This window comes from Lontra canadensis, unplaced genomic scaffold (genome assembly GCF_010015895.1).
Source record: "Lontra canadensis isolate GAN:19392208 unplaced genomic scaffold, GSC_riverotter_1.0 scaffold108, whole genome shotgun sequence".
In the NCBI taxonomy this organism is placed as follows: Eukaryota; Metazoa; Chordata; class Mammalia; order Carnivora; family Mustelidae; genus Lontra; species Lontra canadensis.
This window is the reverse complement of record NW_022631102.1, coordinates 1297199-1310386: the sequence shown is the minus strand read 5'-3', so window position 1 is coordinate 1310386 and position 13188 is coordinate 1297199. Positions and strand designations below refer to the sequence as shown.

The following is a 13188-nucleotide window of genomic DNA, read 5'->3' as shown; positions in this document are numbered from 1 at the left end:
AAGCGGCACACTCGTCGTTGCCCGTCACCACAGGATGCAGACAGGGGCTCCCACCCTGGAGTCCTGGTGCTCCCCAGAAGCGGACAGACGGCTGCTGCCCAGCCCCCCACGCCTAGCGGCGGCTCCGCCCGGGGCCCGTCGACCCAGAAGCAAGTGCTTCTTTGTCTTTAGCGATTTGGCGAGAATCTTCCTGACAACATGGGTTTTCAAAGAGGTTTTTAGGAATGGGCCTAAGGAACAGCGTGACCTCCATTCTGACGAGACTGGTGACAGGGGTGGGGGGGCCGCCAGCGCAGCGCCCCTACGTACCATACAGGAACTGGGAGCACTGGATGTAGCCTTCCTCCATCTCCTCACACTTGTCCGCGGCCGTTTCGATGTCGCTGATGGTGGAGGCGAAGATGGCGGCGCCGCTCTCCACCAGCTGTTTGCAGAGGTGGACGCTGTTGCAAGAGGCTGCGCAGTGCAGCGGCGTCCTGGAACAGAGCGCGGGTGAGCTGGCCGGCGGCCTCCAGTCCCCACATCCCAGACCGCACGTGTGCCGCCCAACAGGCCGGGCGCCGAGGCCTGCAGAGCAGCCCACGACGTGCCCCAGGGCAGCGGGAACGCGCGGCGCACGGCTGCCCGTGCCCTCGAGGGGCGGCGGCGCAAAGCCGTCAGCTGTATTTCGCCACAATGTACAAGACCCAGGTGTTCCAACCGCCCAGACAGGTGCCTGACGTTCCCAACCAAATCCACAGGAGACCGGGGGCCGGCCCTGCGGCAGGAGGGCCCTGCAAGCCGCCACGCGAATGTGCAACTGGAGCGGGCCTCGGCACTTCCTTTCCGCCCGGGCGTCTGACCGCCTGAAACCAGCCGCAGAGTCACGACCTGCCCAAGGCGCAGCCCGCGCCGTCCACGATCCGCTCTGTCCAGAGCTCGGCGAGAGGACAGCCTCTTACCCGGGGACCCGGAGGGCAGCCGGGTGGGCGGTGGCCGGCCCCTTCCTGCCCCCGCGCCTCCCCGGGGCCCGAGTGCAGCCCGAGCGCCCTGGGGACGCTCACCAGCCATCGCTGTCAGCGGCGTTCACGTTGACCCCGAAGTCCAGGAGGAACTTGACGATGTGGTGGTGGCCGGCGCAGACGGCGTTGTGCAGGGGCGTGATCCCTTCGTCGTTGGGCTTGCTGGGGTCCTCCACCTGTGGACATGGGGCGCTGTGAGCCCCACGTCCCAGCACACGGGGCAGCCCGGCCTGTGGCTGCGGCCCAGCTCACCTCATAGATGATCCTCTGCACCAGGTCGAACTCCCCTTCCAGAGAAGCATCAAGGAGCAGCGCCAGCGGATTGAACCGGACCCTCAGCCCATGCCCCGTCCGCTCCGAGTTTGGTTTCTTCAGGTTGGTCCGCCTGCTCTGCTGGGAAGGAAGCACACTTTTGATTTAAAAGTCACGCGCCAAGGCGCCCAGCCCCGGTGGGAAGGAGGGACAGGGACGGAAGGCAGGGCCAGCGCCTGCACCCGGTGGCGCCAAGCCGCCCCTGGCATTGAGAGGAGCGCTCACTCCCGGGGCCCAGCCCAGCGCTCCGGGGCAGAGTGGCTCAGGGGCCGGGGCCGGGCTCCTCAGAGGAGCCGTGCTGGCAAGTGAGGTGGGTGACAGCCATGCTCGGGGGTCAGCAGCTCATTCCTCCCGATACAGCAGACTCCCACTCCCCGCTCTCTGCCCCAACACTGACCTCCCACCAGGGAGCCTGTCTAGAAGGTTCTTCTCCTGGCCTGCCCTTCAAATTCCAGCAGCAGCTTCCTGTCCTGGGGGAAATCTGGGTCCTCTAGGGAGAGCCCCGCCACCCTGTGTGCTTCTTCAGAGCCCCACCTGTGTACTGCTGAACCATCCCCGCTCTTGGCCGCAGAGAGGGAAGGCATGAGGGTCTGGCAAGCCCCACCGCCCCCAGCGCTACGGCTAACACAGGCAGGTGTTCCACAAACACAGGCAAGCTGACTAGGAAGCCGTGGCCCTGGCCTGGGACGACACCCACCGTAGAGGCTCCTGGTGGGGGCATGGCGGGGGGCAGTGCTGGGGGGACTTGGTCCTCCCCCGGCGAGGGGGCCTCGGCCCCAGGGCTAGGGACCTGCTCCGTGGGTGGGGCCGTGGCCACGTTGTTGTTGTCATCTTCAGCAGGTTCGGTCGTCTGGCGGGTGCTCTGGGGACAGATGAGGCCCCCCGGTTCAGGGGAAAGGAGCTCGTTGTCATTGGCGTCCGAAGACGGGGCTGGCTCAGCGAGGGCCGGGGCTGTGGGCTGGGCAGGGCTGGCCTCTCCCAGGTTCCCATTGGTGGTGTTTCCATTGTCCACGTCGGCCAGCGTGCCCATGAAGTCCTGCGAGGGGCTGGGCTGGTAGAAAGGGGTGCCCTCCATGCCCCCCGCCAGGGTGTTGAAGCGCTGGTACAGCAGCTTCTGGATGTTGGGCCCGCCGGGGCCCTCAGGCTCGGTGATGGAGCTGCGCTTCTTCAGGGGCCGCGGCGCGTTGGCCAGCTTCCGGCGCAGGGCCTCCAGGTCGGCGTCGCTCTGGTAGCGCAGCGGCGAGTGCACGATGGGGGTGAGCTTGGTGGGGCTGAGCGGCCGCGGCAGGCTCTCCACGGCGCCAGTGCCCGTGCTGCCGTCTCCGGGGGGCGCGGGGCTGTCCTGCTCGGGTTCTTTCTCAGCGCCTTCTGAAGGTGGTTGGGACTGCGACGTGCTTGTGGCCAACGACCCGTGGAGAAACGGCAACGGAGACGGGGACGTCGAGCCGGAGGGCAGCACGGGTTTGCCATACACTGGAGGAGACACGGAGGGCGGGGGCCACAAAGCCCCTGTGACTGCAGGGCCGTGGTGCGGCTGTGGCCCATCGTAAATCCCCCAGGAACCCTCTGATCACACAGCCCCCTCCCCCTGCTGACTCCTTCTGGAAGGGAGACCGTCCCCCTCACTGGTTTCTATAGTTGAGCTTCCAGACTCTGCGTTTTTTCAGACGAAAAGAAAAAGTGGTTGCAGACCCGGCCTCCCCACTCCAAACCAACCCTCCTTGTTTCCTGGCCAGGAGGAAGACACCATCCCCGAACATCATCTGCCCCTCAGGTGGTCTCGTGCCGTGGCACACAGGAAGGCTCTGCCTGCCAGCAGAGGAGCGGTCGAGAAGGGAGCCAGAGCCCCGCTACAGCAGAGCTTCCGCACAGTGAGCTTCCCCGGGGGCTCAGGTAGCCGGGCACTCCCAGTTGTCTGGAAGCTGCGGCCCACGCCCAAGAACGTGTGACGAGGTCCGAGCCCAGCTGTGACTCATAAGACCCTGCTGTGCAGGTCACAGTCCCCACCTGCCCTAGGATGGGAGAGACCAGGCTCTGTTCTCTGCCCCTCACCACAGCCGGGCTCTTCTCCCCCGCGGGCTGTACAGTAGGGCTCCCCCAGCAGCAGACACACCCTTGCCTCGTGTCCAGGGGCTTGGCTCAGCCTCTGCCAGGTGGCCAGGAGGACCACATCCGGGCAGAGCCCCCACCAGGCCCTGGAAAGCACACGTTTCCACAAAGCAGGAGAAAACGAGGCATTTCTGGGAGCCGGGCTTCCCAAGTACAGCAGGTGCTTCGAGAGGAAGGGAGAGCTTCCGACGTGAGCTCGCCGCAAAGCGGCCCGGCGCATGCCATCCTCCTCCCCAATCCCACACGGGCATCTAAGGCCACACTGTACGCAAGAACCCAAGCTTAAACCCTAAATAGTGCGTGGCCCACATGTAAGGCTATGGGTTGGCATTTTAAGTCTAACTTGTTGGCCCCAAGACAAGAGTACGAACCCACCGTACCTGCTTTCACAGACTTGTTTAAGGTGCTGTGCGCTGCTGGCTGGTAATTCTTAGGAGGTGTGGCTTGCTGGAGGTACATGGAGTATATGGAACTTGAATTCACTGTCTGGGGTCCTTTCCTGGGGGACTGTGGTCTTGACCCTTTATCAGCCAGAAAGGGCCTAATAGCCACCGTCAGTGGGAGGTCAGGTTTGCTGTCTCCAGCTGGAAAGGCGGGCGGCCCCACCGGCGGGTACGTGGGACTTGGCGGCACAGAAATCCTCTGCTGGATCTGCTGTGAGGAGCCCGGCGGGGGGCCGCTGACTGCAGGGGGCAGCGGGCCGGGTTTCTGCCGACTGGGCAGGCCGGCGCTAGGCCTGGGCAAGCTGCCTTCCTTCCTCCTCTCCAGCGAGTTCGTGGAGCCTGGGCCCACAGGCGCAGGACTTGGGTACGTCCCATAGCTCGGAGGCGGCTGCTTGCCGACACCGGGGATGGGGGGTGGCACTTTACCCATCTCCATGCCCTAAATTTAGATGTTAAGAAGAAAAACAAAGTCACCCTTTGAAAAGTTAAGCATATTTCTATCCACAGTCACAAGAGGATGCAAAGAAGTAGGACTTGTAATCCTTCCAGTCAGCATGTGACCGGGCACCGCCACGCCGCAGGACTCCGAGGTGGCAGGCCGGAGGCGCTCCGACACAAGCACGCACACCGCACGCCGCGCAGGGCCTCGGGCTCCCCGAACCTCCTCAGATGGTTCGTGTTTAGACAAGGATTAATTTGCCTCACGAAACCCCTCACCCCTTACGTGAAGACGAAGGCCGAACAGGGACACAGCGAGGACCTTACTGGTGTTTTGTGATAAAGACGAACAGCTTACCGGCTTCTCCGTGGCTCCTAAAGTTGACAAGGGCGCCGGCTGGCTGGAAACGGCCCCCTGCTTGAGGGCGCCCTCCGCGCTCGAGTCCTTCCAGTCCGCACCGGCAACCTGCGTGGGCTTTGCCAAAGAGCTGGAGTTTTGCTTCAGTGCTGGCCAGTTTCCATCATTGGCTTGAAGGGAACACAGCATGTGAGTACGACTCTTCCTGGGATCAGCTGAACTAATCCAGGAATAACCCCTTGCCAGAAGCAAAGATCACCTGGGAGCCGCACGGGCCGGGGGTTCCACGAGCCAGGTGGCAGAGCACCCCTCCCTGCACACGGGCGGGCACTCGGCAAGCCCGAGGGTGGCGTGTGCTGGCCAGCATTGCTGTCACGTGCACAGAGACTCGATGGCTGTGCACGGACGGGGCTGCTGCGACGCCAGCGAGGGGCCAGAGGACCGTGGAAACCTTCTAGGCCCCTATCTAAATACAGGTCCCATCTGCTACATCGACACCAGTAAGTAAGCATCACCACTTCCTTTTCCAACTTGACTTATAAAACCAATTACATACAGCAACTGAAAAATTTTGTCTTTTGACTTTGTAACAGGTTTGACCTGAACCACATGCATGGTAAAAGAAAAATTTGACTTTAATCTGTTAGAATAATTCAAGATCACAAGAAGCCGGTACAAGTTCCCACTGATTAGAGCAGCAAGCTATCATTTCATTGCAGTGATTGGAAAGCTAGCGGAACCCATGTTTTAGGAAAGCCACTGAAAAGTTGTTTTTTTTTCCCCTTAAACAAAGCATTTTCCAAACTGAGAAAGGCAGCAGAAGCAATCCCTCCTAGCAGTCACAGTGACATAAAGAAGTGACATTATCTGCAGGGGTCAGGTTATAGCTTCTGACTCGGGCTCCCATTCGTCTCCAGGGCAGGCAGCGGTGTGGGACTGGACCGAAGTGGGAGAGACCCCAGCTGTCAGCCACATGGCACAGACCGAAGTCAGAAGGGACCGTTTTGGGCCCTTCTAACAGGAACAGCACCTCTTCCCTCACCCCACGCACCAGCACGAGCAGGCGGGGACAAGGCAGAAGCAGCGGGAGATCACTCATCCCCACACCAGTGCTGCGAGAAGAGCTGCGACTCGTGAGACAGGAGCAGACGCTCCCGTGCACTCTGCCTGCAGGTACGGACAGTGGCTCCTGTGCAGGGAGGGGGATAGAGCCTCGGGGTGCCCTGTGGCACCCAGTCAGGGGTGCCCTCCTGTGGCTCCAGGCAGCAGGATCCAGAAAGTTCCGACCAGGCTGCCAGGGTGCTGGTGAGGCATTCCAAGGCCCCGGTCCAAACCACCCCCTTGCTCTGCGTGACCGGTCAGCCTCTTCCAGGCAAGAAGCACGTGCCCCTTCATGTCATGTACTTTAGAAATGGGGGATATGGGGGCCAGAAGCACACGGGTCACCAAGGACACTGAGCAGTGGCCACGCTGGGCTGATAGGGAAACCAACAGCGCCCCAGCAGACTCAGGAGCAGGGGGGGCCAGCCCCGGGGTCTCAAGAAGAGTGGCCAGCCGGCTGTTTCTGAAATCCACAGCAATGGGAGGCTTTACGGAAATCAACCACAGAGGGACTGTGGATGGAACTGGGAATTTCCTTCTTCAGGATGAGGCAGGGATGCAAAAGGAAAACTGTTTTTCCTTCTTTCCTTCCTGTTTTTCTGTAAATTTTGTTTTCCTTATAAAGGATTATAAAGGGACACTTCCCTTCAAGCATGACAGGAGGTTCTTGTGTAGGAGCCAAATCCAGTCTTTAATGAACTCAGGAAATCATCTTAATTTCTTCCAAACCAAACTGACAGCGTCTTGCTGTGCTGGCATCTGACGAACCAGTGCTGAGGAGGGGCCGGCGTGTGAGGCCCAGCCCAAACCTCACACCTGCCTGTGGAAGGAAGTGCGGAATTTCCCCCAAATCTAGATGGGACGAGCAGACCTTCATCAGTTTGGAAAACAAATGATTGCGGGGTTAGCGGCATCAGAGAGGCCGGAGCCCCCACCGGGCTGGCCAGCCGACGTACGGTTTGCAAATGGGTCTGCAGAGCGCCCTGAGTAGCTGCAATCGGGCCCGACGTCGAGGTCTGATACTGTCCACAAGCTGGTCACTTTGGGCTTCCCGTGGCCATCTGTGTGACACGGAACCACAAGGACAGTCGACAGTGTGAGTCCGAGTCCCCGTGGGGAGACCGCTCCTCCCAGCTCCGCGCCTGGCCTGACCTTCCCCAGTCGTGGGGGGCACAGCTTGCGTCCGGTCACCCTGCACGGCAGCGGAAGGACCTGGGCTGTGGCTAAACTTCCGAGGGACTCGTTCTCCAGGTTTCGTAAGGGCGTCTCCTCCCAGCAGCCCCCGTGAGGTGGCCCGGCACAGCCCTCCAAAGAGCGGGGATCGGGAGGTATCCTCGGCTCGGGAAGTGTTCAGAGGGGAGTCAGCAGAGAAAGAGCCAGCTGTGCTCACTAGCCACCGTCAAAAACAGACGGCCCTCCACTCCCACCACGGAGTGGTCCAAACTCCAAATCACAGCCTCCCCGGGAAAGCCGCCACTAGCGCTTCGCACGGACCAGGCACTCCGAGTGGCCACCGAGACATGGCCCCGGACAGAGCCGAGCTGGGGTGTGCGGCCCCTCCTGCCTGGGTCAGAACCAGCCCTGTGGCCCCCAGCCAGCGTGGGAGAGCTGCTGCTGCTGAGACCAGGTGCCAGCCAGGAGGCCACGGGCACACTGAAGACTGCACAGATGTACCGACGTCAGCCCCCGCATAGCCCAGGACTGGCGTCCCGAGCGAAGGAGCGCCGTCCTGTCGGGACTGCGCCCCATGATCCCGTGCGCTGCTGGGAAAGGCCGCAGCCCAGCAGCAAGACAGTCTCCCTGCGAACAAGAGCCGCCTTCTTCTGAGAAAGGAGAGCAGACTCTCGCCGGGGAGCCTGACCTGCCCTTGGCCGGGAAGCAGCCCAGCAGGAGAGCTACACTAGCACCCTGCCAGTGCCGGTCACGCAGAGGGCCAAAGCGACGGTCTGTCGGCTTCTGCATTGCTTACGACAGTGCTGAGCGGGGAAAGCAAGGGCAGCCCCTGTGCACTGATTACGGACAGGCTGCCCCTCTGCCGGGGGAGCAGCAGGTCTGCCCGTGGTGCAAAAGGATACGGTCTTAAGTAATTCGTGTTTTGAAAAGCCACAGAGTAAAGACGTTTGGCTGTTTAGGGTCATATTATTACCAGGGTGGCACACAGCGCCCCAACCGGCCAGAAGACAAAGTGCCCTGGGGGAGACAGAGTGTGGGCGGAGCCCGGGGTGCGCTGTGGGGACTCCTCTGAGGCCGCTGACCTCCAGGGCTCTCCCCCAACACGAGGACGCAGGCCACTCACCGGATTTGGATCTTCCGTGGGCAGCGCTCGAGGCAATGGTGAGAGACTGGGGCTTTATGGGGTCCCCGGGGACAGAGTAGCTGCCGGCGCTGGGCACCTGGATGTAAGGCCCCACCGCAGCCACCCTGCCAGGTGTGCTCAGCGGCGACTGTGGGGACGACGTGCCATTCACCCGGCTCAGCTGCAGAATGGGAAGAAACAAGAGTTAAGGTTCTAAATAAAAAGAAATCACAAGCCTAGTGGGACCGTTTGCTCTCATGTGAACCACTCACTAAATCACGTGCCCAACTGAGGAAGCGCCATCATCTGAGCCACCGGTATCTAGAACGGGCAAGCGCTGAAAGGAGGGCCACACCCCCCAGTCCCATACGAGCGATCCTCTCTGAGCCCCCCACCGTCTGTGCGCTAGGAGAGACAGCAGCTGACGGCGGGACAGCACGGCTTCCCAGGACATCTCCACGGAGCCCTCTCTACTGGGAGATACTCTCTGTCCCCTAGGTGGGCAGAGGCGTCGGTCACAGCCTGGGCTCTGAGCTGCCTTCAAATCCTGCTTTGCCACTCACTGTGCTGCCCTGGGCCAGTGTGATGACTTGGCCTAACCCTCTGTGCCCCTGTCTGTAAAGTCGAGATATGGCTTCTTCTAAGGACTGAACAAGCCATGCTGGGCACAATGACTGGGCCTGGCACCAGGCAAGGCTTTGGCCAGCCCCGAAGACGATTCTGCCATTCTCAGCAAGGACATGGCGCTACAGTCAATGACCGTGATCACGTGATGCTGACAACATGGGGGTCCGTAACAGGGACTGGAGAGTCACTGACACCTCAGGGGCCCCCAGATAGGCTGTGAGAGATCCATAACCTCTTATGATTGCAAAATTCTGCATACGTGAGCATGCGCCATTTTGGGGAGAGGGTCCAGGACTTTCCCAACTGCCCAAAGGTGCCCAGGAACTTTGGGTGGAGACGCATGTATGCCACGGCACCACCTTCTTCATGAAGATCACTTGCAGTGTCCCCTGGGAGGCAAGAAGGAACGTGTACCCAGCCGTCTGTGACGCTCAACTTTATGTGTCAGCTTGCTGAGGCCACGATACCCAGAGGTTTGGGCAAAGGTGTCTGGAGGTCGCTGTGAGGATACGCTTAGCTGAGACATTTGCAGCGACAGACTCCGAGGGAAGCCATCGCTCTCCATAACGGAGGCCTTTGGTGAAGGGCCTCGGGAGACAAAGACTGAGGTGCTGGGACAAGGAGGGAACCGGGTCTGCCGGCGGCCCACCGACGGGAGCAGTGGCACGCGTGGTCCCACGTGTCCAGGCCGCGGGTAGCAGGTGCGCGCCCTCTGCGAGCCCATCACTCCGACTCCGCACCCACCGGGCCTCTGCCCGTGCCCCCTGTTCCGTTTCCCCAGAGCCCCGACCGCCAGAGTGCGCGGCTGAAGAGTGCCGGGTGAGCGGGCGCGGACAGCACACACGCTTCCTCTCCACGGCCTCGTTCTGCTCACCAAGACAAAAAGGAAAACCATTATTTGGAAAGCAGAGTTACCCGGATTACCCACTGACCCTCCGGTTAAAAACAAGATCAGACTGATTTCAGAGAAGAGCTTTCGCCTGTCACCACTGAACAGGACACTCAAACAAGGGGCAGTGCCCTCCTCTGGCACCTCCTAACCAGCCCCCCACCAGGCCCCTGCCCCTGGCTAAGCCCCAGAGCCCACATTCGCTTCCCGAGAGCTGCTCAGTGCAGCAGCGGCTGACAAGAGGCCACCTATCACCTGCGAAAGCACTGATTATGGAGCGTGGGTGGGGAGCAATGTCCCGGCTAGCTGACAGCCCGCTCCTTCCGATCCTGATGCCACCCATGGAAGGCAGGCCAGGTGCCACGTCCAGCCAGACTTGGTGCACAGGGGTCCCTTCTCCCACACGCTCTCGGGATGCTCGTGTTCACTCCAGTGCCGAGAGTGATGGCAGGACGTGGGGGCACCCGGCCCGGTAAGGGGGTTGGGGAAAGGGGCCGCAGGCCTTGGGACATGCGTGTTCTACTGAAGCTGCAAAAGGAGCGAGGTTACGGCCGGGGAAGATACCCATGTTGCAGTTAAAACAAAAGAGGAACAGAACACTGTGAATGACGTCATTCCTACAATTCCATTTTCAACGAAAAATTAAATACCTTGTTGTCTGTATCAAGCAAAAGACTAGAATCCTTAAAACTATCATCCTTGGAGAATGAGAGTAGGGCGGAAGGGACTTTATTTTCCTTCAAGTATTTCTGCACTGTCTGAATTTTTCAGAGTCTTCATTACCTTTGAAATACCAAACAAAGGTTTTTAAAAAGCACCAACCCTCAGTTTGTTTCCTATGATCAAGAGTGTCTTATGGGGGCACCTGGGTGGCTCAGTCATAAGTGGCTGCTTTTGGCTCAGGTTATGATCCTGGGCTCCTGGGATGGAGCCCCTCATCAGGCTCCCTGCTCCGCGGGGAGCCTGCTTCTCCCTCTCCCACTCCTCCTGCTTGTGTTCCCTCTCTCACTGTGTCTCCCTCTGTCAAATAAACAAAATCTTAAAAAAAAAGGGGGGCGGTCTTATGGTTTCCCTCTCTGGTTTCATCTTCTTTCATTTTTTCCTCTCTTCCCCTATGATCCTCTGCCTCCTTGTTCCTTAAATTCCACAAATCACTGAGATCCTATGATAACTATCTTTCTCTGATTGACGTATTTTGCTTAACAGATGGAGGGTTGCTGGAGGGGTAGAGGGATGAGGTAACTGGGTGATGGACACTGGGGAGGGGAGGTGTTGTAATGAGTCTGGGTGTTACATAAGACTGAAGAATCACAGATCTATACCCCTGAAACAAATACATGTTAATTAACTGAATTTCAATTTAAAAAAACAAGCACTAATCCTTTACATAGCACTTTGCTTGAAGGTTTACAAAGCCCACCCACAGGGTTATTCTAATATTCCACATGATGACTGCTGGGGCAGGCAGGACATGCCAGTGTACAGCAAGGACACGTGTCTACACAGGTCAGGGAGTGTGCCCACATGGCACAGCATACAGTGGCAGAGTGGGACAGGCCGGGGCTGCAATGCCAGAGCCACAACCCCTCCATGGAGGGGACAGAACTGCACAGGGCAGGGGCGGGGGGCCGGGGAACACTGGCTGTGGCTGCAGACAGCAGTGGTTTGGCTTCCACCCGCCAGGAAACGAACTCGGCTTTGGAAGGAGAGCCTTTCGCTGCTGTCATTTTTACGTATGTTTCATCAGCTGTGGCAAACGGGGGCCGCAAAGTGCCATCCCAGTGAAGACGTGCCCCTGCACAGCGAAACCATTCCTAGTTCATCTCACGCAAATATTTTCTTTCTCACATGCCTGAATTTTCTTCCCATAGAGACGCTCACGCAGCTCACTGATCCGCTTGTCCATCACGGCCACCTCCATGTTGCGTTTGTTCAAGAGTTCCTTCTGCTGCTGGAGCTTTGAAGTCTGTTCCTGGTTAAGCTGGTTACGAATCTGCAAATTGCAAAATACAACTTTTATGATTTGTATTAAACAGTCATATGCTTATTCCCAGAAAAAGCAAAAAAAAGGAAAGAAGAAAAAGCAACATCAAGCACTTGTGTGTATTTATGCACGTGTGTGTGCACTGTCGCCCATGTGCTGAGCAGTTTACAGGTACCGCACGGATGGGGCCAGGACAGAGCTCTCCTGCAAACACACACGTTCTTGGGAGCACCTGGAGCAACTCGTGCCTGTGATGACTGCGAGAGACCCTGGGAATGGTGTGTCACGGACACCCCCCACCCCCGCCCCGGGCACGTCCTCCAGGGACCCAAGCACAGATGTGCGCCCCATCGCACACAGTCCACTGAATGAGCGCCTTGGGCGGAGGCAGGTGGAAATTCAGGAAGGACAACCTCGCTTGTCCACTGGGATGCACGGCTCTCATTCTAGCGGACCACAGCCAGCACTTAAAAATGAAGCACAGGGGCGCCTGGGGGGCTCAGTGGGTTAAGCCTCTGCCTTCGGCTCAGGTCATAATCTCAGGGTCCTGGGATCGAGCCCCACATCAGGCTCTCTGCTCAGCAGGGAGCCTGCTTCCCTCTCTTTGCCTGCCTCTCTGCCTACTTGTGGTCTGTCAAGTAAATAAAATCTTTAAAAATAAATAAATAAAAATTAAAAAAAAAAAAAAGAACCACCACAGAAGGCATTAGCGTGCACCGTACATACAAGGTTAAGTCTTGTGACGCTCTCCCAGGTGCACATGTGTGCTAGAACACGCATTTGCGTGTGTGCAACAGACTGGAGGCAGTGCACTGTGAGGTCGAAGTCACAGTCAGAAAGCCTGGCAAATGGGCACATATGAGTAAATTCACTACACTCATCACCCAAGATGTCCTTAAAAGCTCTGCACTTTTAACAATTGCTTAAAATGTAAAAGAAGTCTTAAGTTCCTGTATTTTATTTCTCTGCATCTATGTTAGAGAACTTAACAGCAACAAAAGCAATTTTACTCTTTGTAATATTATATATATATATGTATATATATATATACACACACATATATATATATATATATATTTTAAGATTTTATTTATTTGACAGACAAGTAGGCAGAGAAGCAGGCAGAGAGAGAGAGGAGGAAGCAGGCTCCCTGCTGAGCAGAGAGCCCAATGCAGGGCTCGATCCCAGCACCCTGGGATCACGACCCGAACCAAAGGCAGAGGCTTTAACCCACTAAGCCACCCAGGTGCCCTGTAATTATATATTTTCATTTCATAAAATGATATAATAATTTCTCTGGCAAGTGCTACTATAACTGCAAAACTTGTTCCTGGCTTCTGAGTGCTTGTGTCCTCCCTAAAATTCGTGTGTTGCTCTAACATTTCAGGTGATCACATGGGAGGTGGGGCCTTTGGGGTGATCAGGCTGAGGTGAGGTCCTGAGGGCGGCGCCCCGTGATGGGATTAGCGCCCTCGTAAGAAGAAGGAGAGAAACCAAGCTGTGGGCACACAGCAAGAAGCCAGGAAGCAGACTCACCGGCAACCCAATCTTGGGACTCCCAGCCCCTGGGGCTGTGAAAAATCAACGTCTGTGCTCCAGTCCCCTGGGCTGTGAGGTCTGTTAGAGCAGC

The 13188-nt window shown here is 58.2% G+C and overlaps 1 protein-coding gene across 2 annotated transcripts in view; it reads right to left on the bottom strand.

Annotated features, from left to right (window-relative positions):
• Nucleotides 1–13188, bottom strand: part of PPP1R13B (protein phosphatase 1 regulatory subunit 13B) — an 89231-nt gene that overhangs the window by 1741 nt on the left and 74302 nt on the right. Inside the window, exons 8-15 of one of the 2 annotated variants that reach the window (XM_032839706.1) lie at nucleotides 11427–11567; nucleotides 8059–8239; nucleotides 4662–4831; nucleotides 3803–4304; nucleotides 2011–2786; nucleotides 1254–1394; nucleotides 1044–1177; nucleotides 310–476 (exon numbers count right to left, since the gene is read on the bottom strand). In XM_032839706.1, coding sequence (XP_032695597.1) covers nucleotides 310–476; nucleotides 1044–1177; nucleotides 1254–1394; nucleotides 2011–2786; nucleotides 3803–4304; nucleotides 4662–4831; nucleotides 8059–8239; nucleotides 11427–11567 — 2212 coding nt within the window. The remainder of the gene's footprint in view (nucleotides 1–309; nucleotides 477–1043; nucleotides 1178–1253; nucleotides 1395–2010; nucleotides 2787–3802; nucleotides 4305–4661; nucleotides 4832–8058; nucleotides 8240–11426; nucleotides 11568–13188) is intronic. The other variant, XM_032839707.1, reaches the window with a different exon arrangement.